Source organism: Neltuma alba, unplaced genomic scaffold (genome assembly GCF_004799145.2).
Source record: "Neltuma alba isolate B1F8T4 unplaced genomic scaffold, ASM479914v2 tig00012873_pilon, whole genome shotgun sequence".
NCBI classification, from domain to species: domain Eukaryota; kingdom Viridiplantae; phylum Streptophyta; class Magnoliopsida; order Fabales; family Fabaceae; genus Neltuma; species Neltuma alba.
The window spans coordinates 20398-44197 of record NW_021637252.1 but is presented as its reverse complement, the minus strand read 5'-3'; the positions used below and the strand labels follow the sequence as shown (position 1 = coordinate 44197).

The following is a 23800-nucleotide window of genomic DNA, read 5'->3' as shown; positions in this document are numbered from 1 at the left end:
AAACATATAGTACTGTCTTTCACAGTAAAGTGACAATGTGATCGTATTATTCATTTGTGAACGTGACCATCATATCATGCTTCCATCAAGCACCCTCACCCTTGCAATGAACATCACTGCAGCGACAGACAGGCCTTCCAGAAGCTTCCCAGCCATTGAAGCCACGCTCCAGGACCATAATGTTCTTTATTCCGGGATCTTCTTTAAAGTCCTCAAGATAATGGCTAACCTTCGAGCACATGTTGGGCCGCCGAACCTACAAAAGCGTTTTATTTAGAATTATGCCCCCGGCAAAGTCAGAAAGAACCATCTTGCATCACACGAACAGATATTGGAAAGACACTCAGAAAGATTAAAACTTCTGCGGTATCAAGAATGGATAAAATAAAACATACATAACAATCACGTAGTGGAGTAAAAAATTATTTATGCTGCATTTTGTCCAGGTCAATGGAAAAGGGTGGGAAGACAATATCCCATCCACAAAGAAATCACAGAGTTTGAATCCTCATTTTTCATTCTCAAGACGAGCTCTCTCATCCCACTAGACAATTGCAGGCATTCATTATGCCGTCAGTCTGAAACTCAGCTTTGCTCTGGACACTACCTCTAACTTCTATGAGTTAAGACTACTTCAAATGTGGCCATGATCCTGATGCTCCGTAAACAAAAGTTTCATATTCCAAATGAACCATCCATGCCAACTTTTCAGAATACATGATCAACGCTAATAAACATGCCCAAGTGAAGCCTAATAAGTCATGCCTTTTTTTTGGGGGGGGGGGGGTCAACTGCAGGATGCAGCCTGTTCATTTGGTTACTTGAATACGATATGCTGCCCTGGGCGTTTATATTAAAAAAGATATAGTTTGAGCAGCATTTATTTGACTGCATTAGTTTAAGGCGCAGCTTAGCTTAGCGGCATCTTGCTATCTGACAAGTATAGAATTCTTGTTTATCATTCAGAATCTTGAATGCCATCTGCATCAGCTAAATCTACAACAGATTCAGATATCTTCTTAAATAGGATTGCCTGTTCAAAATCCCATTTTAGAACTTCCGATGCTGATCCAAACTTAATAACACTAGTGGTACAACAACCCAAGTTAATTAATCTTGATTGTAATAAGAAGGCTGTTAGAGAGCAGCATATGCTGTGACTCACTATTAAGTACACTTTATATACACCGGCTTCACTACAGCAACGTGACTATTCAAATTTATAAGGCCTTAGCTAGAGATATTTTCTTGCTGTCTTCCCAGCTCATTGAGAAATCAAGGAGCCTGGAATTTCACCGTGAGTGTTATAGAATATTTGATGGAACAAAATACCGGAAAAAGGAACCGAAAATCGACAATAAAATAAAATCAGAGCCAAGAAGTACGTAATTGGAAGGGTAGATGTGAATAACAGGAGAAGCAAACCTGACTTAGAGCACAGTGGAAGACAAGGGTGTCTTTGCCTTTGACTTGTTGAACGAGATTCGAGATGTTTTCCGAGAAAGAGTCGCTTGCGAAATGAAGAGACCCGGCTATGTGTCCATCATAACTCCGTTCGTCGTCCCTTCAATTTCGGAATCCATCAACAACAAATACCAATTGAATTGAACTCTCAAATCAAAATAAACAAACATGGCAAGAAAGAGCGAATCGAGGATCAGGCAGAGAGGGGAGTGATTAAAACCTGACATCGATAATGGCAATATTGGGCTGGCGTCTGAGAGAGAGGAGCTGGGAACCAGTTATGTAGGAGATGCTGCGAGCCATCTTCTTCATTCAGAGACCTCCACTGCTCCGCTTTTCAGCTTCGTCCTCAGCTGTTTCTTTTGTTTTTGGTCCAAGAGAGGGGCAGCGCCCTAAAACAAAAGAAAAACTAGACAATCTTTTATTCCTGGTTATTCTTCAGATTTTCTGTCAAAACTGAAAATGTGAAAATACCAGGTTTTCAGATGCCCTAATGTTATCAATTTATAAATTAGATAGATTAGTTTAAAAATTGATAAATGTTAGAGATAACATAGATTAAAACTAACTCTCTAACTAGATCTTATATTTTAAAACTATTTTTCTAACTTTTAATTTACTTGTAACTCAATCCTTCAATTATGATTATGCGCGTTTCAGTTATTGGACTTTAACCCGCTTAACTTTTCATATTTAATAATTTAATCTTTTCATATATGAATTATGTTGAGTCATCAATTATTAATGACAAAAAATATTATTTAAAAGTATTAAAAATGCAATTAGAGCTTCCGCCTTGGGGGGGGGGAGTAGTATCAGCTACACTGTGCGTAGCCCAAGCCCCGTGACAACACTATCTAATTCCAACATAGATCAGCACTATCGAATTGTATCGTTAAAGTTGAATCAATTGCAGAAACTGAAAGCACCTGGACACTTTTTTCCTCTCTCCCGCTATTGATATTTGGAGACAAGGGTAGTAGAGAAGGATACCTCAGATGGACTCTCAAGTACGGCATAAAATTGCTGTGATTCTGATAATCTCTGTCTTTAGTCCACCAAACTTCTATTCACTTGTTTTTCTACATCCATTCTTGTTGTATCTATTGTTCTAATTTGCAGATTTTCTGAGAGAGAAAACGCGGAGTTCACCATCTTGCTTGCTGCGACATTAGAATAAGAGTATCAGTGCGTGGAGTTCACCATTTGGTTCACACTTTTTTTTTTGTGTGAAGAAGAACGTTGATAATTTTTTTTCCCAAGGTGGAAGCTCTAATTGCAATTTTTAATACGTTAAAATGACATTTTTTTATGCCACATCAAATAATAAACTGATGACTTTATATATGAAAAGGATTGAATTATTAAATATGAAAAATTTAACGAGTTAAAAGTTTAAAAACCGAGTCACGCTGAATAATAGTTGAGAAACTGAGTCAAAAATGAGTTAAAAGTTTAAGAATCAAAAGATTAATTAAAAAAGAGAGAATAAATCATTTTTAGCTTGGAAGCGAAAAAAGGGAAAAATAAACTCCGACCTGCCGGATTCGAACCAGCGACCTAAGGATATCTGATGGATTTGCCCACTACAGTCCTCCGCTCTACCAACTGAGCTAAGGTCGGACCTGATGACTTGTGGTGCTGAACGATTAACTCTACTAATTAAACAGTGCCCCCAAATGAGGCATGCATGCAGATGTTTCAAATCCCATTTTGATGCAAATGGCGTTTAAGGTAATGATTTGATGTTAATTTAAAAAATTCGACTAAAAATCATATTTCTAACATAATATTTGAATGAAATCAAAATTATCTAAGTAGTGATTGACAAAAAGTACTAATTTGTTGAACACTAGTTATTTAGTTAATCACGATTAAATAAATTCTTAATGTGTCTCATTTGTGTATTCATTTTCCTTAAGCTGAGTGTCATCGTATTCTTTATATTAAAAATAATCTTGTTTAAAACATTGTCATACGCTAAATGTTGACATCCTTCTTAATAAGTAATTAAACTTGGGTTAACCCAATTAGATTAAAACCCGTTGGTATATTAGGGCAAGTTAAATAAATAATTATTAAAGTTGATCATTTAAGGAAGTGTTTAGGTACTAGAAAAAGTGTTTTTTAAAAGTATTTTTCTACAAATCAAGATAAACCCATTCATATATTTACTCTGTACACTGTAAAAATATTTTTAAAACCATAATTTTAATTTCATCCAAACATTTTATAAGACTATGATGCGGAAAACGATATGGGTGGAAGCATGAGTCTTGTATACGCTGCTTGAAGTTGAGTTCGTCATAAGTAACAAATTGCCATCCTCTTATTTCCGTTCTGTGCGCTGGGAAAAAGAAAAAGAAAAGAGAGATTTTGAAGATCAGCAGCTATTTGGAGAGAATTGCAGTTGTGTTTGAGCCACATTAAAGAAAATTCCAAAACAAGAGTGGCCCAGAAGAAGGCGACAATGGCTAAACGAGCACGGCTATAGTGAGGGAACAGGGGAAGAGGCCATCTCTCTGGGCAAAGCCAGCTAGATTGCACTTCACGTGAGCCCTACGTGCAAGGACCCGGCTTGGATGAATAGGCTCTCTGGTTTATTCTCCTTCTCATGAGTAAGCGACTTGACCATTCTTTATCCACAGGCACGTCTCTATTACGAAGCGTGCCCATATAACTGATCCCACAGTTAATTGGCTAATTTGGATGCCGTTAACATAGCCTCTCATTCGCCCCTCTGGCATTGACGCACTAACTAACCCCATTAATGATTCTCGTTTATCACATCAGAAATAAAACCAGGCTATGTCCTGATTTCTATATAATGGGGCCGGTAAGTGAGGGGTCTCTGTTTCAATTTCGGAGCAAATAATGGCTGCGGCTTCTATGTGTTGCGCTGGCTCCGGCATCGTTTTCACAACCTCTGCCACGCAAAGCATCTCCCATCAAATCCTCAAAACATGCCAATCACAGAAAAAGTCAGGATCTTCTTCTCCACATTGCCTAATCATATCTACCCTGTTTCCAGAACGTGTATTGTATATGCACAGTTCGATCCTTTTCTCTGTATTAATGGTTCATATTAAAGACGATACTTCACTCTATGAATGGATTCTTTCTGTATTATATGGAGAGAAAGAACCTCGTTTCTCTGCGTCATATTAAATCTGGTGTACCTTCTGTCACAGTCTGATTGGGATCTTCTAGTCTTGTTCCCCATTTAATTCACACTTGTCTGCCGATTGTCTTTAGAGTGCAAAACAGAGGACAAAAATAATAAGGGCATGAATGGGACTTTAGGACGCTAGCAATCATCAATATACCAATGCATGGTCGATTCATTTTAGTATGCAATTTATGTCTGATTGTCAAGTAACACACACAGACTTTACTTGATAGTGTAAGGAATAATTCGTTAAATTCAGTTTATCAGTTCCCCATCAATTAAACGGCAATTAATGATACAGAAATGGATCGTTTTGATGTGCCCTGGGATAAATTAACATATTTAGTTTGACGCAGATTTACTTTAAAATTTCAATTTTTATGATATAAAAATCATATTTTCAGGTGAAGTATTAAAAAAAAATTATACTTAGTGAGTTAGAAATAATCATAATTGTTCTGTTGTCTACTTGTTTATAATAAAATATTTAAACATAAATTACTTAGATTAAATAAAAAGAATTCAAAATATAGCACGAAAGACAAGCATTTCCAATCCAATAATGTTCGCGGCCCAAAAAGAATCCAATAACGTCGCAAAGAAAAGTTTGAACGATTTCGACGTGATCATTTTCTTGACATCATATTACTCATTCCATCTCTTTTTATAAGATTTAATTTTTAAATAGGTTTGTCTCTTTTTTATAAGATTTTCTTTGAATTTCTCTGAGCATTTAATGTATTATTACATATTTTACTCCTAATTTAATATATTTAATATATTCTCTTTCTTCATTTATCTCACTATTACTCCCTCACATTTGCTCATCTATATATAGGGATATATTTTTAAAAAAATTATATTTATTACATATTAATTGCTCTTAACTAATTTTAACTATTTTTTTAAACCACACAATTTAGTTAAAAAGATATTATAACAAGGAACGGAGGGAGTAAATCATAATTGTCACAGATTATACCATTCCAATTAAATAATTAATTGCTGGGTCATTGGTGATGACGTCTTAAATTACAAATTAAATAACCTTTATTTAATGTGTCCTGTTGTATAATAACCTCATGAGAGCAATAAACAATAGCGAACTTTAGACATTCTAAGGAGCCTGAGAATAATTTACACTACTATCAATATATCAATGCTAAATTTTTACACTATTCATAAATACTGCTACTAATGTTAACTTGGATGTATTTATAATACACACAGGCAATAATTATATTATTATTTGCATCTATACATTTGATTCTTTAAATATATTCTCTTTCGCACTTTCATGGCTTTCTTATTTCTTTACACAACAATAGAAGAATAACAAAGACGAAGAAGCCACACAATGGTCGAAATTTTCTTGTGTTTTCTGGGGAGGGCCTTGAGGCTCACTTGGACATCCTTAATACATCAACGTTGTTTGTGGAGTGGGGGACCCATCCTGAGTCGTCACCCCTGTCAAGCAAAATAGAGAAACTTTCTGAAAGACATCGAGAGAGAGAAGAAAAACAAGCCACATGAAGAGAAATAATGACAATAATAAGCGCTAAATGAAGCGCCCCCCAATTTTACTCAACCCCAACATTCTGGTGTAAGCCTGTGGTCTCTTTTGGGATCATTGCAATAGTTATAAACCATATGGTATCTTTGAACCCATCTCATGGCCCTGTATTGCTGGCTGCTCAACCCGCCGGACCTGTAGGGCGAAACTGAGACCGGCCGGCACCAAATCGGCCCATAGGCCGAGCAACCGCTGGCTTTGAAGTTGCTGTACTTGGCCACAAATGGTTGGTATCTGTAATCTGCTTTGTACTTGCCGTTATCCGTTGCCCATGATGACGCATCCCAGATCGAACCGTACACCCACATTGGCCTCACCGGATATGTCGCATCACTCTTCTTCGGGTACCTCCTTATCGGCACATCATCCACTAGGAATCTGACATTATTATTGTTGCTATTACTATCATTGATCCCTGTTATACAATCATTTTTCTATCACGTAGTGAATGGACTTGCGTTACTTACATTATTTCCTTAGGACTCCAGAGTATAGCGTAGTGATGAAAATCTTTGGTGGGATCAAACCAGAGATGGAACTTCATTTCCCTGCCTATGATTTTGCCGTCACCACTCCCTCTTATGTAAACATTTGTCTGCAGAGTATAAGGTTTTCCAAATGTTGTGCCCAGAAATTCTATGTCTACTTCGTCGTGGAAGCCTGGATGTGCTTCGTTGTTCGAAAGCTGCCATATCAAATAAAACCTTACTATAATTAATCAACTAATTTATTCAGCAACCAATAATCAGATCATTTGGCCATATCTTACGTAGAAAGCTGTGATAACTCCTGCAGTATAGCCCGGTTGGAGCTTAATAGAAGCACCGAAGTAGCCGGACCGAAAGGGACGAACTGACTTGAACCCACTTCCTGCTTACCCAGAAGAAATAAATGAAAAAAGCAGTGGAAGTATATCCGTGTTCTATCTTACAGGAATATAGATATGAGAGATTGGGAAATAGAAATGATCAGACCTGAGGTTCTGTCGAGCCAAATTGTTAATGTGTTTTGGTCTAGCCTTTGATGCTGAGGACCCCAGAGGTTTCTAAATCCTCTGTAGAAGCTCATAGACCTGAATCTAGAGCTTGGCCAGTAGCCTGGTGAAGGTGGCCAAGAGGCATGGCCTGAAGGGACCATCGCGATTAATATAGCAAGGAGAAAGAGAGCCATCGAGATAGAAGAAAAAGGTGAGTAATCCGAAGTTTTATAGCAGAAAGCAGAATGATTTTGGTTTGTCTATATAATGCAGAGCGTGAGAGCGAGAGCGAGGGAGAGACTGCTCGAAGAAGATGCCTAATGAAGAAGACTGTGACGGTACATTTTGACATAAATAGCAATAACAGTGGGTCCACCCTCAATGATTTCAATGGTGAAATTCAGAAGGGATTAGACATCGGCGAATCTAAATAGCATACCACTAATTTATTGTGAATACTAATTATGGACAAAAAGCAGAGGCTTTAATTGTTAAATGATTTTACATTGGTTAATTTACCGGTGCTTTTTTATTTTCCCGTTCCATCCACTTTCTTTCCCACACTTTTGTAACAAAACCTGTTTGCTTAGTTGGAAAACTTCGAAAAAGGTGAAAGTACGCAGAAGGGGTAGATGGGCATATCTTAAATGTGCCTCCCTGTATTGTACAAATACGTTTGGGTTCAGGCATGGCTTTCTAATTCCCACTAAAACTTCAGTTTTGTACAACTAGCTAGTAAGTAGAAGATTCTTTCTTCATCATCGAATATAATGAACCCAACTTCACTATCCTTTTCACCATACCCTCTTCCTCTATTGGTATCAGTTACCATCCAGTGAATTTAGCGAGCCATAATCTGAATGTGAATACCAAAATGAACAAACAATTTTTTTTGCCCTTTTTAAATGCGGGAGGTTCAAATTCTCAGACGGCCAACTCTTATGAGACAAAGCAAGTCGTGAATGGTGTGTTTGAATCTGTGAACTTCATGAATAGAGTGGGTCAGGATCTATCTATAATAGACCCTCAGAGCTTGATTAGATAACCAGGAGACAAGCGAGGTCATTGATTGACACGTAGAATAACCCTTTGTACGAATCATATATAATCTTAAGAAGCTGATTCATCAGCGGAAAGAGTCCGATAGATTGCAGCCAATCACACTAGATAGCAAAAAAGTTATAATCCATTCTTGGCTTGAATGTGTACTCATGAATAATACCAGCAGACAGGAGGTTAATGATACAGGTTACTGCTCCAACTAAACCTACTATATGTGGCTTTCACAAGTAGACAATCAGATGTAATGAAATGGATATAACTCCAAAGATGCAAATAGTGTCAGGCTCCGTGAAATATATCAACCTAAATGTTTTATCAGTACAGCGAGCTTGGGCAATAATCGGAGATGCAATTAACTGTTAAGAGTGAGAGAAGAAGGCCAATACATATCATTCAGAATACTTGATATTGTGGACCACTGTCCCACGAATCTGACATTTATGGCGTTTAAAAGTTTTAGGTGTAAAAGTACATGAACTTAAGGCATGGCTCCCCAGGACCAAACCACAGAATCTCAAGACACAGATAGTATTATTGAGCTATATTGCTACTCCTACCGCTGAGCAATATGTATAAAAAATGATAAACCTAAAGACTAACACATTGTCACCAGAGCCGCACTCACAAACGGATGCAAAATCAATAATAATACAGATAAGATAATATTCAATTCAACTTACTTGAGCTTCTTTAATTGACCTATATACATATAGCTACAGAATCCCAAGATTTTGAATATATATGCACTATTTTGTCGGTCACAGATTTAGAGAGAGAGAGAGAGAGAGATTGAGAAAGAAGTGAAGGCGTGGTGAGGATTGAAGTGGGACCAGCTTGGCCGACAGATCATGAAGCTCACAACAACCTTCAAAGTTGGTTGCTCTACCATACGGCTGTCTTTGCTTTCTGTGTGGAGTGAGATAAGTTTCTGTAGAATTACCCCTATTAATTAGGTTCGTGAGATTGGCTTCACTCTGCTCTATTTAATGTTACTTTTAATTTCACTGCTTCATATTGTCGCAGACTTTGCTTTTGGACACCATTTGTCAATGCACAAAAAGCTACCAAGAAAAACTTCACCTCATTGTTTCATTATCGCCCACTTTTGTTCTCTTCATATGAAAGCGACTCGACCCGGCTTTTATTCTGTTTAATTGAGATCTTGCATGTCTGGCTATTTGAACAAATTTTTTTTTTTGCGAGATTCTAACAAATTGAGCATGATTAATTAACTGGTTAAGTACTCGTTTGAATATGCATGCATGCATGTTTTGGATTTCATAAAACAAAGACAATATATAGCAAGGAAACTATCAACTCTCTTTTCTTTCTTTTCGGAAGTCTTTATTAGTCACTGTAAGCGTCACGTGATGGGATTTATCTTGTTTCCTCGATGGTTAATGATAAGACATACACATTATTCTCCAGTACAAGCAATTATCATCAGTGAATTGTATGTAACATTTTAGGGCACGAATTATATCCATTGTGCAGGATGAAGATAGATCCTGTGCAATTATAATGACTTGATAAAATCCTGGTTCAATAATTACGTTGATTCGTGGAATTTAAACGTTACAGAGGAAGGGTTGATGGGATTGAATCTTTCCATTTGTAGCTTGTCGTTGTTACTTTGACGTTAATATTAGACGTCATTATCGCCTAATTGAGACCATATTGTCGGCATATGTTTCCTGATTTATTTGATTAGCCATGATAATAAGAGACTTGCTATTGCTATAATTGTTTTTTCGTGCAAGAATGATTCATGTCAACTTTTCGTTGCCACACTCAAACGAAAAGTAAGTAATAATAATAAGCAATCTTAAAAGCCGTCGGCAATTTCTTACGAGGCCCAGAAAAGAAATACCACAGCTTTTCCTGCCAGCTATGTATCTCTAGTAATATAATGTCTGGCACACACCACTGCAGCAGGGCAGACTCCTGCGTTTGTGCCACCATTTATGACACGCAAGTAAATAATACGATTTATTGTATATTTTACATTAATACTAATATTGAAATGGTACGTGAGATTTTGTGCATAGTATATGATGAAAAGATAGATTTTTTTTTTTTTTAATATGGGGGGCCAAAAGGAGAATCTCGACAACCATATAGGCAGAGGGAAGCACGACAAATTAGCGAGGATATATGAAGGGAAGTATGAAGACAAATGAGATGGAATAATGACGTGTGAAATGATGAGATGAAATTAAAAGGGTGAGAATAATGGGTTAAAATAAACCCTAGGATGCTAATTACATCAGGCACACACAAATGTGTGTGACAGCCAGTGGAGACAGAAAAATGAAACAAAAAGGTTCGGTAATATAAGAGAGCAAAGTATATGATGATTGAATTTGGGGGTATTCATATTCTAGGGAAAGAAGGGTAGGCCCCACCGACACCGCTCACTTCATTACCACGCTGAGGAGAATGGTTTAAAAAAAAAAAAAGGCCTTAGTTTTAATTGAATTAAGCTGGCGTAAATAGTAGCTAGGAACCCTATTATTACTGCTCCGGTCTTTAATATAAGACCTCATTTGATTTTTATTTTAGTCCTTAATATAAGACCCCAATTCACTTTGTCTCTCATATTTATCTTTTTTTTTCAAAGTAGCCCTTCAAATAATGATAGTTCTAATTAATAAACTTGATTAGCAAGAATATTTTAGGAAAGACAATATCTATTTAGGACAAATAACTAACTCAACTTACTTCTTTAATCTCCTTAAATTAGTTAACTGGCTCTTATAATTAAGACCGGAGGTAGTACTTAACAGATAATTGGGACACAAACCCTAATCTTGGAGCGTGCAGAAATTTAGTTCAGAGGAGTCTACCATTTATCCTCAATGCACTTAAAAAGACAATCTTTGTGATCAGCGGGAATGCTCCTTAGACTCGATAGAACGAAAAGCCTTTAGCTTTAGAATTGAAAGTAACGCCTGCTTCGAATTTTATAAGGTTGTATACGTGCCATGCATATTGTCGCTGCGTATGTACAGGCTTTAATTTCAAGTTCAACTCATAATATAATTGGTCTCCATAAAGACAATATAGAGTCTCGTCTCTTCCCTCATCTCTCTTCATGGTTTTAGGGGATACCTTGATGAAGAGGAACATGGAAAATACTATGCCTCCCAGAGATTGTTTAATTTTTATTTTAATCTTAAATATAAAATCTGAATCTAATTTATTTATCATATTTATTTATTTTTTAAGGTAGCCATTGTAATGGTAATAGTTCTAATCAATATACTTGATTAGTAAATATATTTTAAAAAAGATAACACATATTTATTATAAATAATTAATTTAACTAATTTTTTTAATCTATTAAAATTAGTCAATTAGTTTTTATATATAAACAGAGAGTAGTATTAAATTTTCTTGTGAATGTTGTCCCATTAACGCGCCGAAGGTGTACCGTCCAGAATACAAGGTCGCCTCTCGCCCGCTGGATTTTGCTACCGCAAAACAAACTGTCGGTACTCAGGCACAAAAATGAATTTAAAAAAAAAACGGCTGCCGGTACGGACTCCCAACGAATAATTAACGTCAAGTAGCAGTTATTAATCAAGATGTGAATCATTTAAAATCATTCTGATGAAAAAATTTAACAAAAAACTTTAAAATCATGGCCATATTCTCGTTAATTATTCCTTCGCATAGTGCAATTGAACGCCCCCTGACCAGAGGTGGAATTGATCCGTTAAGTTTTTTTTCCTGTCAACGTTAATACTACTTTCTATTCTTAATATAAGAACTAATTAACTAATATGAGTAGACTAAAAAATTAGTTAAGTTAGTTATATATAATAAATAATCGTTATATTTTCTAAAATATCCTTACTAATCATGTGTATTAGTTAGAACTACTATTTGATAAAATATTTAATATGTGTAACTCTTATAGTGACTACCCTGAAAAAAATTGAATAAATGTGAGAGATAAAATGAATTGAAATCTTATATTTAGAATTAAATTAAATGTCAAACTATCACTTGTATAAAAGCATGTCGACAAAAATTTACAATAAATTTATAACTTAAAGCATTATATAAATGCAGATTTTTATTTTTATAAATACTAGTATGTTTGTATTGAAAGCAATATTGTCGGAGGGACACGGTCATAAATAAAAGCTTAGTCTTTTAGACTTCTTAAAAACTGCAAAGGTCCAGTGTTTCCTCGCTGGTTGGGTCGTTATGAGAGCCCACCGAATGAAAAGGGCAAGGCACGATGAACCAATTTTAAACATTTGATAGTCCCAAAACTAAATCCACGTCTCGTCGGGTCGACCCATGAATGTCCAAAGGCCGAACTAATCCAATTGCTAGTCGTCTGTGTGCATTTAATCATTATAACTAAATAAAAAATTATGAACAACAGTTTAATATTGCTAATTTTCAGTAAACACATGTACTCTATTTTTTATTAGAGGCATGTTACTTCAAAGCATTGTTGTTTTTTTATACCTCAGAGTATCCTTAAATTATTTTAGGCTTGAAATTAATCTCTATCATGTTGAAAATGTTAAGATTAAAGCCCTCCTAACAAATATCTTTTTCGGGATTTGAATTTGTATTTTCATTTTTACATGATAAAATCACTTACCATTTCAACCAACAATTTGTTAATTCCTTCAAAATATTGTTAGGAATCAAATATGATCTTTTTTTTTTCAATAATGACATGAATTCGTCATTTTGTGATTTTTTTTTTGATAACGTGAGAAACTAATTCTTTTCACTAGTGTTGTTATTTTTATGCATATTTTGTGAAATATGATAATATTATTTTCCTTTTTCTGTCGCTAACCTAATAATATTAATTTTCAAATACTGTCTTGGCTAAAATATACATTTGGTCTTTTAATTTTATGTAAAATTTCAGTTTGGTCCTTTAAATTTAAAAAGTATATTTTTAATCTTAAATGATAATTTTTTGTAACAATCATTGTTGTTTTGAAAATTAAACTTAATATCATAGCATTTAGAAATGTTTTATTAACATTCAAGAGCTTAATATGATCATTTTTTGCTAACGGTTCTAGGGTTAGAGGATTAAAAGCTTACTTTTTAAAGTTAAGGGACCAAAATAAAACTTTATGTAAAATTAAAGGACCAAAAACATATTTTAGCCAACTGTCTTTTATTATTTCCTAATCACGCCCAATTACATGTTTTCTTCAACGTTTCAAACACTACTTTATCCGCTTTAATTTAAATTTAATATGGTGTAAGTATGAAGATTGATAACATTAAGCATCAAACAACACAACTGAAATGAAAATAGGTAAATTCAAGTTTTAGCCTTTATATTTAGAAATATATTGTAAACGAGTCTTTGTATCTTTTAACATAAAAAGCCACTTTTAAATTAATTATTACATTCGATTCTTAATATAAGAGTTAATTTTATTTTTAATTTTATCTTAAATATAAAATCCTAATTCATTTTACTTCTCATATTTATTCACTTTTCTCAATGTAATTATTGTAATAATTATATATGTTAAATGTTTCATCAAATGATAATTTCAATTGATACATTTGATTAATGAGGTCATATTTATTACAAATAAATAATTTAATTAATTTTTTTATATATTCAAATTAGCCAGCTAGCTATTACGTAAAAACCAGAAACAGTATCACTTTATTTTAGTGTCAGAAGCATGTTTTGTTCAAGAGTTTGCAAACCCACTCCAGTTATCTGCCATCTTAAACATGATATCATGTTGACTAATTCCCATTGATTTTAAAAAATTGAATGAGCTAGTTATCTATAATTAATATACAAACAATTTATAATATTTTTTAAAAATATTTTTATTATTTAGTAAATAAATTTTAATGGACAGACATGAAAATGTCCGACAGCGTATCACAAGAAAAGAAAAAGTTTAATAGGAGTGACAAAAACATGATATTACATTTAAAACCAAATAAAAATTTTTAAATAGACGCTTGGACAACAATACTAGTACCCTGCAGCTCACACATCAAATTGTCCACACAAAAAAAAACTCACTTGTCTAATTATATTTGCAAATTATTTTTAACATGTTTTATACAGATTAAGAAAAAATTTAAATCTCATTAATTTTTTTTATAAATTTAATAAATTTTTAACTTTATTCTTATTTAATATATATTATAACTTTTAAAAATGAAATCAACACAATAATAAATGAAATTAACAAAAAAATATAACTTTTAATAGAAATTATAACTTTTAATAATATAAAATCAACACAATAATAATGTATTACTCCTCCGGTCCTAATTATAAGACCCAATTGACTTATTTGAGGAGATTAAGGAAGTAAGTTAAGTTGGTTATTTATAATAAATAAGTATTGTCATTCCTAAAATATCCTTGCTAATTAAGTATATTGGCTAAAACTATCATTATTAGAAGGATTATCTTGGAAAAAAATGCATAAATATAAGAGACAAAATGGATTGGGTCTTATAATTAGGACCAAATAAAAAGTCAAATTGGGTCTTATAATAAGGACCGGAGGAGTATAATAAATTTTTTAATCTCATTATGACCATTTTTGCTATCACCCCTCGTCCTTGTGTTCAGTCCGCAAGGTGCTTGGACACTCTTACAAATGGAGTAGGTTTGATTCCTGAGCTGGTCGAAACGCTGGAGAGGAGACATGTTCGCAATTAAGTGGAGCTGGGAGATTCTATTTACTGGGCCAGTCAGAATGGACTTGCCTGACATGCTGCCGCACAGGCTCACGCGGTGGATTATAAGTTAGTTTTTCTGTTATTAGATCATTAGTGAGCCCGGCTTTTTTCTTAAAATTTATGCACCGAAAAAGAAAAGAAAAGAGTATTACTATCAAGCTTGACAATTGGAATGAACCGACGTTGAAAATGAAAGACGGGCTAAACGGAAATATGTGGTCACCGTCACATCGCCATTTGATTTGACCACGTGTCTTGATCGGAGGGATCGCATCAGTCTGTATTTTTGAGCCTGCAACATAGAAACGGAATCTTTTTTTCACCTAAATGTCTCTGGCAGGAGTAGCTACTTCTCCTGTTTTTCGTGTTGAATTTCTCGAGTCTTCATAAAACTTCCCGGGAAAAACAAAAAAAATCTTTCTTTCTTCGTAGGCTACATACACGCCAACTCCAAACACTGCTTTCTTCCTCGGCGCTGGTCCCTGTGACCCGAATAGGTTTGCCCACGTTTTTCTTTTGCTCGGCTCATCGCTGCTTTCCATTTCATTCTTTTTTAATATTCTTCTCTCTGCGATGTGGCTTTTCCTATAGTCAATGAGCATAATGTAACTTTTTGAAACTGAACTGCGCACTCATATCTTGTCGATGGAGTTCTTATACTGAACTTACAGTGTTACGAGCATCTCTTTTGTTTAAACTTCTCTCTTTACATTCTCAACGAATATTTTCCTTTATCGTTTAGCTTCGATACTAATGGATGTTACTGTTACTGTTCTATCGAAATCGCTGATAACACCGGGTATTACCAAAATGTGGGTGTAGAAAATGGATTCGATTGATTGTAGTTAAGAATAATGTAATTTCAGAAAGTAGAAAAGGATTGTCGTGGATCTTGTCGAGGAAGGAAGCAAGGGAATCGTTTGATTGATTGAAATAGCAACGGGATGGCTTTTCCAATCTCACTGAAGAACAAAATATAGAAGTAGCTTCAAATTGTGGAAATGAAGACTTCAAATTTCATTAGTTACATCATAGTCATAAGAACTCTCTTTAGGTATCCGGTCAGTACATGTGGACGCTTCATTTTAGGCCTGAGGGCTCAAGCTAAACCCTTTAAAACTGCTCGGAGCAGAGCTTTTGTTGTCCATGACTGGCGATTTACAGCTGATGGCCAAATGGCCAGTCTTCTTTCTACTTACTTTTTATGGATATTTGTTGTTGAAGGCAATGGTTTACTGCTTTAGAAAAAATGGAACCCAACGATAGCAGTTTAAACAACCATCAGAGTCAATCTTCAGAGGTTTCGCATGATGCCAGAAAAGAGATATCTGCCGGGAAAGAAGCTTTTGTAAATCGCGGTAAATTCTTTTCCTATAACTGTAGTTCTGTTCCAATAAACACAAAAACTTACAACTTTTCATATAAATTCTCTCATCAATGACACTCTATCACTAAATGATAGCCTGAAATTAGCGGAGAATATGATCTTGTTTTCCCAATTATTTGATCACCACATTTAGATGTTGATGCATAGAGTACTTCTTGTACGCAGTCTGACAGTCAACATTGAAACAGAGATCTTAGCTAACCCTTTGTCGAGACTAGCGAGTTTATGTCTAGATTTAAATAAATAGGTCAGTACATGTCATAAATTTTGTGATTCCCACCTTCTGTTTGAACATCGGAAAATTGTTGCTGTTATAATGTAACTTTCAGGTTAATGAAGTCTTTGAAAAATTAATGCAAAAATAATTGTGTTATTTCATGCTATATACTGTAACCTTTTTTTTCCCCCCTCTCTCATGAATCTTACGACTTAATGATGCAGCTGAGGTTGCTTGGCATCAGAAGAGGAAAGAGTGGGTAGGTGATCGGTCTAAAAGATTGCAGAGACCACCTAGAGAATCCATCACGAGGTACGTGCATACGCGCAATTAAAACCCCTCGTCTGTGGGTTCAGCTGGCGAAGGGGTCGGACTCTCTCACCAAAGAGGGGGGTTCGATCCTGGGGAGTGCCATTCTTCTCCACCTAGTTGGGCGAGAAAAAAAGGGCTTGCTTGTCATGCTCCCGTGCCCCATAGGGACAGGCCCCAGTGGATTAAGTGTTAGGTGCCCTGTCTTTGGATTGTGGGTGAGCCCAACCCCTTTCCTAAAAATTATTTCACCAAAAAAAAAAAAAAAACTACTCTGATGGCATGACAACTAGAAAAAACCGACTGTGACAATTCCCTTTTTTTCCCCTTGAAAAATAGTAGTTATAAGCTTGCATTGAATTCCTCAGACTACGGTCATTGAATTGGGAAATTTGAATCGTGTGTGCTGTATATGCGTTGGAGGAAAAAAGCGGCAGCGGAAAGAAGGGAGGATCATTTTCCTAGAGTTCAGGAGATTGTATTGATTATGAGTTTGACTTTTCTTCTCATGTCTAAAATTTTCCAGTAAAGTATTACCTCTGGTCCTTAATATAAAATCTCGTTTGACATTTATTTTGGTCTTAAATATAAGATCCTAATCCATTTTGTCTCTTATATTTATCTATTTTTTTCTCAAGGTATTCCTTTTAATAATGGTAGTTCTAGTTAATACACTTGATTAGCAAAGATATTTTAGGAAGGACAACACATATTTATTGCAAATAACTAACTTAACTAGTTTTTTTGATTTACTCAAATTAGTCAGCTAACTTTTATATTAAAGACCGGAGATTAGTAGTTCCAAGGTGTTCTATAATCATGCTCTTAAAAAAGTGAGGAAGATTTACTTCTTTAAAGGTGATGAAACCCTTGAAAAGTGGTTGCCATTTCCAGTAGATGTCTTGATCGTAGGCATGTGGACAAACTTGCCAATCAAGCGGCGCAAATGATGCAATAAGAAAAATGCATTAAACACTTGGACAATGAAGTGAAATCCAAAATGTTAGAGAAAAGCGTGACTGAATTGTAGTTTGCTTGATGACTGCGAAGCACAAAAGAAATGGGTTCATAACAATGTCTCGAACCTCTTTACCTGCCATTATGTTAGTGTCCTTTTGAAATAACGAGCACAGATATCTATCCTTCTTACAAAGTTAGAGAAGGCATAAATATATTTTGCTATCATTGTCAGTTTTAATCATATATATATGAACCTTGTGTCAGCACATTGAGGGAAAAGCTCAATTTGTGCTGTGTCCTTTAGCTGGTCAATAACTGCTGATGAATGTCTGCAAGATGTAATTGAGCTGTGTTACTGTTAATCAAGTTATGAGAGACGATTAGCATCAAATTGGATGTGCAGTGAAAGGAATGGAGCAGATAGTGTCATGAGTCTCAAGGACAAAGGTATAACCACTTCTTAGGCTAGATTCACCCTGTAGATAATCTCTGGACTGGTGAAGACTGGTTACTAGCTCCTTTTTCTTATCAGTCGTTTTTATGCAAGGGATTAGATGATAGCATCTTGAACTGACTAAGAATCTTCATAACAATAAAACTTTCTGGCTTCATTCTGATTAGATGCACCTCTTGGCTGAGTGCCATGGTCATTGTCATGCTAGACTCTATTAATAGGCCCTGGAAAGTCTACTCTAAACAGTTCAGTTTGATCGAGCTGTGGGAGTGGCCTATGGCCAGGGGACTCAACCTTGTATCCTTACCTTTGTGTGTGTGTTTTTTTATACTACCTCTGGTCTTAGTTATAAGAACTTGTTTATAAACTACAAATGAGGCCCTATAATTAGGACCTGAGGTAGTATTATCACCTCTTAAGTTGTTGTGCAACGGAATTATCAGGGACAAATAACTTGAACAACTGTGAAGAGTTTTGTGGGAACAAGTTAATAACTTTTCGTGTGAGATCTTCTCACATTTTGACACGTGAAAGTCATGTCCGTTTACTGTCTTTAAAAAGGCACAAGACATAATTGGATTTGGATTTCTATGTGTATATTTTTGAAGTTTCTCGGTTGCCAATACTGCTGCTGAAAACTTTTTGCTTGTATAAGGTGAAAATTCTTGATAAACCTTCATAGTTTCTGCCTCGTAATCTGTTATATCTGCATTAAGCCCCGTTTGTGGTTTATTCCTGGATCTGGTTTCTGTATCTGTTTCAAGCCCGGGTTGTTAAATATATTTCTATATCTGGTTTATGCCTGTCAATGGTTCTGAAATATTATATCCATGTTAAGTTTCCTGAAAGCATCTGGAACACTTATTGCAGCTTGACAAGCAGCTATGAGGACCTACTTCTATCTACGGAACCTTTTCAACAGCCAATACCATTAGCTGTAAGTTGAAGTTGCACTCCTCTTCCTTTTCAAAATTGGAGATAAACTAGGCAAATACCCCTGCTATTCACGGTAATAGTTACAAAAAATTAAAATTTTAATCATTTGAATTTATTTATTTATTTTAGCAACCATCCAAATTTATTGTAGCCAATATTATTAGTAAGGATACCAATGTGTGTGTATATATACATAGAACAGAAAATACTCCTCCGGTCCTTAATATAGGACCCAATTCTTGAGTTAGTTTTGGTCTTAAATATAAGACTCATTTATCATATTTATCAATTTTCTCTAAATTACCCCTATAGATACTCCCTCAACTATAATCAAGTAGAAGAGGGAGATAAGGTATTAAGAAAGATGATTATGGTGTTTTAGGAAAAATGTGTCACTTTTCTTATAATTAACTAACTTACCTAATTTAATCAAATTAGTTAAATGGGTCTTATATTAAGGACCGGAGGAGTACTTAAGTCAAGTTCGTTATACTTTTGTCAAGTTTTTCAATCACATATAGTTATGTGTTCTATTTTTTCATTTGAGGTTATAATTGAATGATAATATTTCAAAAATAGGACACATGACCATATGTGATTGGAAAAATTAACACAATAAATATAATAAACTTGATGCAAGTATTGTTTTCATGTCACATACTGGTTGCTCAAGATTAATTACTACAAAATACTAAAACGAATTCATATAATTACCCCGTGGGATTTAGGGATTGTATTCACTGGTTTTTCTGAATAATTAGTAATTAATTATTGTAATTAATTGTCTATTGACAGACAGTTATGGGGATTATTAATTGATGGTGCGGCCAATTCTGCAGGAGATGGTGGATTTTTTAGTGGACATTTGGCACGAGGAAGGTCTCTACGATTAGATATAGAATTCTGTTGGAGACTTGGTAAGAATCTTACACGATTTTGTTTGCTCAGATTGGTAACTGAGCAAGCATATTGATGTTAGAAAACCTTTCCTTTAAAATTGAGTGAGTGCATGATGATGTCTTTGGTGCTCTTAATTGCAGTTCATCTGGAACATCTTTTAAGATTTGTTACGTATTGTGGCTGCTACACCAAAGCTTTTTATATGCCCAGACTGGAATGCGTTCTCATTGTTGATGAGTGGTCCAATCGATTTGAAACACAAGGCTGCATTCTGTCTGATTTTATTCGGCAGTTCCTTGATAAAAACTGTAGTCGTGTTGGAGAAATGACCGTCGCTTATGCTAATATATTTGAGCTTCCATTTGTGTGCTCATTCATCATTGAAGCGTTTATTATATTAATTGGTAACAATTATGGATGAATATTTTTTTTATTGTGCTAAAATTATAATATACAATCTCCATTATATTTTTGTTATCATTATTTATTTTTATCATTTTTGAACACATAAAGATATTATAATTAATTAATTGAATTGAATAATGAGATAATTATATAATCTACATATTTTAAATTGATTTCATTTCATGTATCATATTCAGTGGTCATCTTGAGTTCGTGAGAGGTTACATGACGGGAGCATGGATAGACTGATTGGTATATTAATCAACAGATTAATAAAAATTACATTTGTATTGCAATTGAAAAAATATTATTGCAATCTGTATTTTGACAAATAAATAATGTTTTCACTCTGCATACGTTAAAATTGATTGGCGCCTTTTCTCGCAAGTTGCTTTTGAATTTACCTCGTTAAACTTCTCACTGCCTCACGTGCTCGCTTATCACCCTCAGATTACAAGAGATTCTATCTATATTTTCTTGGAAAATCGTCTGCGGTGCATAATTTTAGCCCATGAGCTCGAACTGCACGCGCAAAACGAAGAGAACTCTTGTTCCAGAGGTTAGTCATGTCAATGGATAAATCAAGCGCGAATAAATTGTTAGCGATAAATAACTCAGTGTTTCTTTCACGAGTATGTTGCGTCAATTTGGATCTGGAAATAAATCGCTCAACGCTTTGTTAAGATCATGCAAAACCATCAATGAAGCACTCCAAATTCATGCACAGGTCATCGTCAATGGCCGTCATGACGATTTGTTCGTCTTGAGCGGGCTGATCTCATTCTTTGCTTTATCAGGGTCTAGAAATGGCCTACAACATTCTCGAGCTCTTTTTTCCCAAATTTATTTTCCAGACGTATTCATATGGAATGCCATGATCAGGGGCTACTCCCTTGGTGATACACCTGAAGATGCCATATTTCTCTACAAGTCAATGCTTGATGAAGGAGTTGAGTCGCCTAATGAATTCACCTTCCCTTTCCTGCTAAAGTCCAGTGTCAGGTTGTCACGGCTGCAAATAGGCCGCCAGGTTCATTGCCAAATTTTAAAGAATGGGTTCGGGTCCGATACCTATATTGTGAATGCTTTGTTACATATGTATTGTACTTTCAGAGATATGAAGAATGCCTGCTATGTATTTGAGGAAAGTCCTGTTAGAGACCTCGTTTCATATAACACTATGATTACTGGGTATGCACAAGGTGGTCTAGCTCCCTCTTCTCTTCAACTTTTCAACGAAATGCGGGAACTTTACATCTGTCCTGATGAGTATACCATTGTTGCTTTGTTATCTGCTTGTTCATCACTGGCTGATCCCATTGCTGGGAAGCAGATACATTGTTTAGCATATATAATCTTGGGTTCTGTAGGTAATAACATTTTACTGATGAATACGCTTGTCGATATGTATGCAAAATGTGGGTTCCTAAAAATGGCAGAAAGAGTTTTAAGCATGATGGGAACTAGCGTAAGTATTGCAGCTTGGACTTCTGTGGTCAGCGGATATGCTCTGTGCGGGGACATTGAGGTTGCTAGGCGGATTTTTGACCAAATGGATGAACAAGATATAGTTTCTTGTACAGTTATGATTAACAGTTACTCTCGTGCTGGATTTTTTCAGGAAGCATTAGAATTGTTTGTACAGTTGGAGGATATGGGAATACAACAGGATGTGATTTCTGTAGTTGCTGCTCTTTCTGCATGTGCACGACTTGGTGCCCTTGAGTTGGGGAGGAGAATTCACCTCAAATATGCTAAAACCTGGTCTTTTGGAGAACATGGGGACTTCACTTCTGCTGCTGTTGATATGTATGCAAAGTGTGGGGACATAAATACTGCTATGGATATTTTCCGTAAAACCCCCGACAATCTAAAAACTACTCTCCTATATAATTCCATTATCTCAGGTCTTGCTCATCATGGACTAGGTAAAACTGCTATGACAATTTTCGAAGACATGAAGTTGATAGGATTAAGGCCAAATGAAATTACATTTGTGGCAATCTTGAGTGCTTGTGGCCATAGTGGTTTAGTTGAAGAAGGTAAGAAGTTGTTCGAATCTATGATGACTATCTGCAGTATCAACCCAAAAATAGAGCATTATGGCTGTATGGTTGATCTTTTTGGGAGAGCTGGTTGCTTGAATGAAGCATATGACATAATTAAGAGCATGCCATATAAGCCCAATTCCGTGATCTGGAGAGCACTTTTAGGTGCTTGCAAGACCTATGGAGACGTGGAACTGGCTAAAATTGCTGGCCAGGAGCTTCTTGCGATGGAGCCTTACCATGGAGCCCGTTATGTGATGTTATCTAACATGCTAGCTGATACGGATCAGCATGAAGAAGCTTCTCGTGTAAGAGAAGCAATAGATGATGTTGTCATCCAGAAGCCACCTGGTTGGAGCTATGTGGAAGTGAATGGAAGTATTCGTAGGTTTGTGGCTAGCCAGAGTTCCCGGCTCGAAGACAAAGCCACTGCGTTGATGCTCAGGGATATGTATATTGGATTGAAATCTATTGGGCATGTTTTCAGTGCATCAAGAATGGTGTTTGATATAGATTGATAGGTGATTGGCAACTTCTTTATTTGACGAATTGTATTGGACCTGGAACCTAATGATGCTCCTGTCAACATATATTTAATTTGACATGCATTTTAAGAGCGGTCTCCCTTCCAGTACTAGGATGATTATGTTAAAAATAAGGAAGGATGGTAGCTTTAAGTCTCGGGATTTTATAGGCTCTGGCGTCCAAATCAAATGCTTGGACATTTGCACAGATTCAGAGCGCTTCTCCGAGAGGCGTTGCCAGCCAGGTGATGTGCAGTAGAGGAATCTGGTGTTGCCACTTTCTTCGAAGTATCGAAGCAGTTGGTCTCTGCAATAATGCCCCTTTTCATATTCTTGTGGTGCAACGATACAAATACCGGCGTACCCTCATAAAATGCTTCTGAAATAGAAGGAGATTATAAAGGAGAGAGTTAATAAACCAAAAGGACAAAGTTGTCATGTATAATTTTGTCATCTCTACTTAAAAAAGAAAATCAGTAGAAAGGATCAAACTTCAGAATCCCTTTTGTCATACAGACCTCGTTTTCAACTCTAGAAATGCTGTAATGAACATTTTGTACTTTGATTTTTCTGTTGGTGCCTAATTTTTATTAATTGTTGACCCTGGAAGATTGGGGTGAACTTGGAAATGTCATTTAGAATCCGTCAAACCACCGCGTGAGGTGCTTGTCCGTTTCTGTCAGATTCCACTTTCCACCAACT

The 23800-nt window shown here is 35.5% G+C and overlaps 4 protein-coding genes and 1 non-coding gene across 7 annotated transcripts; 2 read left to right on the top strand and 3 right to left on the bottom strand.

The window, feature by feature from the left end:
• Positions 1-85: 85 nt before the first annotated feature.
• On the bottom strand, positions 86-1843 carry LOC114732109 (dual specificity phosphatase Cdc25-like). Its single transcript, XM_028919406.1, has 3 exons — positions 1685-1843; positions 1426-1564; positions 86-256 (listed from the first exon to the last, which is right to left on the bottom strand). Exons 1-3 carry the CDS (start codon positions 1774-1776, stop codon positions 86-88), a joined length of 402 nt encoding a protein of 133 aa, XP_028775239.1. The 5' UTR covers positions 1777-1843.
• A 1153-nt stretch (positions 1844-2996) lies between these two features.
• TRNAY-GUA (transfer RNA tyrosine (anticodon GUA)) lies at positions 2997-3087 on the bottom strand. The gene is given in 2 exon segments: positions 2997-3032; positions 3051-3087. It is a non-coding gene; the product is annotated as a tRNA-Tyr (tRNA).
• Positions 3088-6021: 2934 nt separating this feature from the next.
• Positions 6022-7475, bottom strand: LOC114732111 (probable xyloglucan endotransglucosylase/hydrolase protein 32). Its single transcript, XM_028919408.1, has 5 exons — positions 7181-7475; positions 6976-7076; positions 6674-6891; positions 6223-6584; positions 6022-6100 (listed from the first exon to the last, which is right to left on the bottom strand). The coding sequence occupies exons 1-5, from the start codon at positions 7374-7376 to the stop codon at positions 6048-6050; spliced, it is 930 nt and encodes a 309-aa protein (XP_028775241.1). The 5' UTR covers positions 7377-7475; the 3' UTR covers positions 6022-6047.
• A 7830-nt stretch (positions 7476-15305) lies between these two features.
• Positions 15306-20578, top strand: LOC114732108 (uncharacterized). 3 transcript variants are annotated; one of them, XM_028919403.1, is made up of 6 exons: positions 15312-15455; positions 16183-16316; positions 16787-16874; positions 19156-19222; positions 20061-20138; positions 20262-20578. In XM_028919403.1, exons 2-5 carry the CDS (start codon positions 16208-16210, stop codon positions 20112-20114), a joined length of 318 nt encoding a protein of 105 aa, XP_028775236.1. In that variant the 5' UTR covers positions 15312-15455; positions 16183-16207; the 3' UTR covers positions 20115-20138; positions 20262-20578. The 3 variants fall into 3 exon arrangements, with proteins under 3 accessions (XP_028775238.1, XP_028775236.1, XP_028775237.1); XM_028919404.1 differs by having other exon boundaries at positions 15312-15465; XM_028919405.1 differs by lacking the exon at positions 20262-20578 and having other exon boundaries at positions 15306-15455; positions 20017-20098.
• Positions 20579-21055: 477 nt separating this feature from the next.
• On the top strand, positions 21056-23671 carry LOC114732106 (pentatricopeptide repeat-containing protein At2g22410, mitochondrial-like). The gene has a single exon (XM_028919401.1). The coding sequence runs from the start codon at positions 21161-21163 to the stop codon at positions 23090-23092; it is 1932 nt and encodes a 643-aa protein (XP_028775234.1). The 5' UTR covers positions 21056-21160; the 3' UTR covers positions 23093-23671.
• The last annotated feature ends 129 nt before the right edge of the window (positions 23672-23800 follow it).

Excerpts from the sequence above, each read along its gene's own strand:
- LOC114732109 (XM_028919406.1), bottom strand. The coding sequence starts at position 1,776 with ATGAAGAAGATGGCTCGCAGCATCTCCTACATAACTGGTTCCCAGCTC. Across the intron at positions 1,565-1,684 it reads ATTGCCATTATCGATGTCAG|GGACGACGAACGGAGTTATG; the intron begins GTTTTAATCACT and ends CCGAAATTGAAG. Across the intron at positions 257-1,425 it reads TCCACTGTGCTCTAAGTCAG|GTTCGGCGGCCCAACATGTG; the intron begins GTTTGCTTCTCC and ends ACGCTTTTGTAG.
- LOC114732106 (XM_028919401.1), top strand. The coding sequence starts at position 21,161 with ATGTTGCGTCAATTTGGATCTGGAAATAAATCGCTCAACGCTTTGTTA.
- LOC114732108 (XM_028919403.1), top strand. The coding sequence starts at position 16,208 with ATGGAACCCAACGATAGCAGTTTAAACAACCATCAGAGTCAATCTTCA. Across the intron at positions 16,875-19,155 it reads CCTAGAGAATCCATCACGAG|CTTGACAAGCAGCTATGAGG; the intron begins GTACGTGCATAC and ends CACTTATTGCAG. Across the intron at positions 19,223-20,060 it reads AACAGCCAATACCATTAGCT|GAGATGGTGGATTTTTTAGT; the intron begins GTAAGTTGAAGT and ends CCAATTCTGCAG.
- LOC114732111 (XM_028919408.1), bottom strand. The coding sequence starts at position 7,376 with ATGGCTCTCTTTCTCCTTGCTATATTAATCGCGATGGTCCCTTCAGGC. Across the intron at positions 7,077-7,180 it reads TTGGCTCGACAGAACCTCAG|GAAGTGGGTTCAAGTCAGTT; the intron begins GTCTGATCATTT and ends CTGGGTAAGCAG. Across the intron at positions 6,101-6,222 it reads GCTTACACCAGAATGTTGGG|GGGTGACGACTCAGGATGGG; the intron begins GTTGAGTAAAAT and ends TTTGCTTGACAG.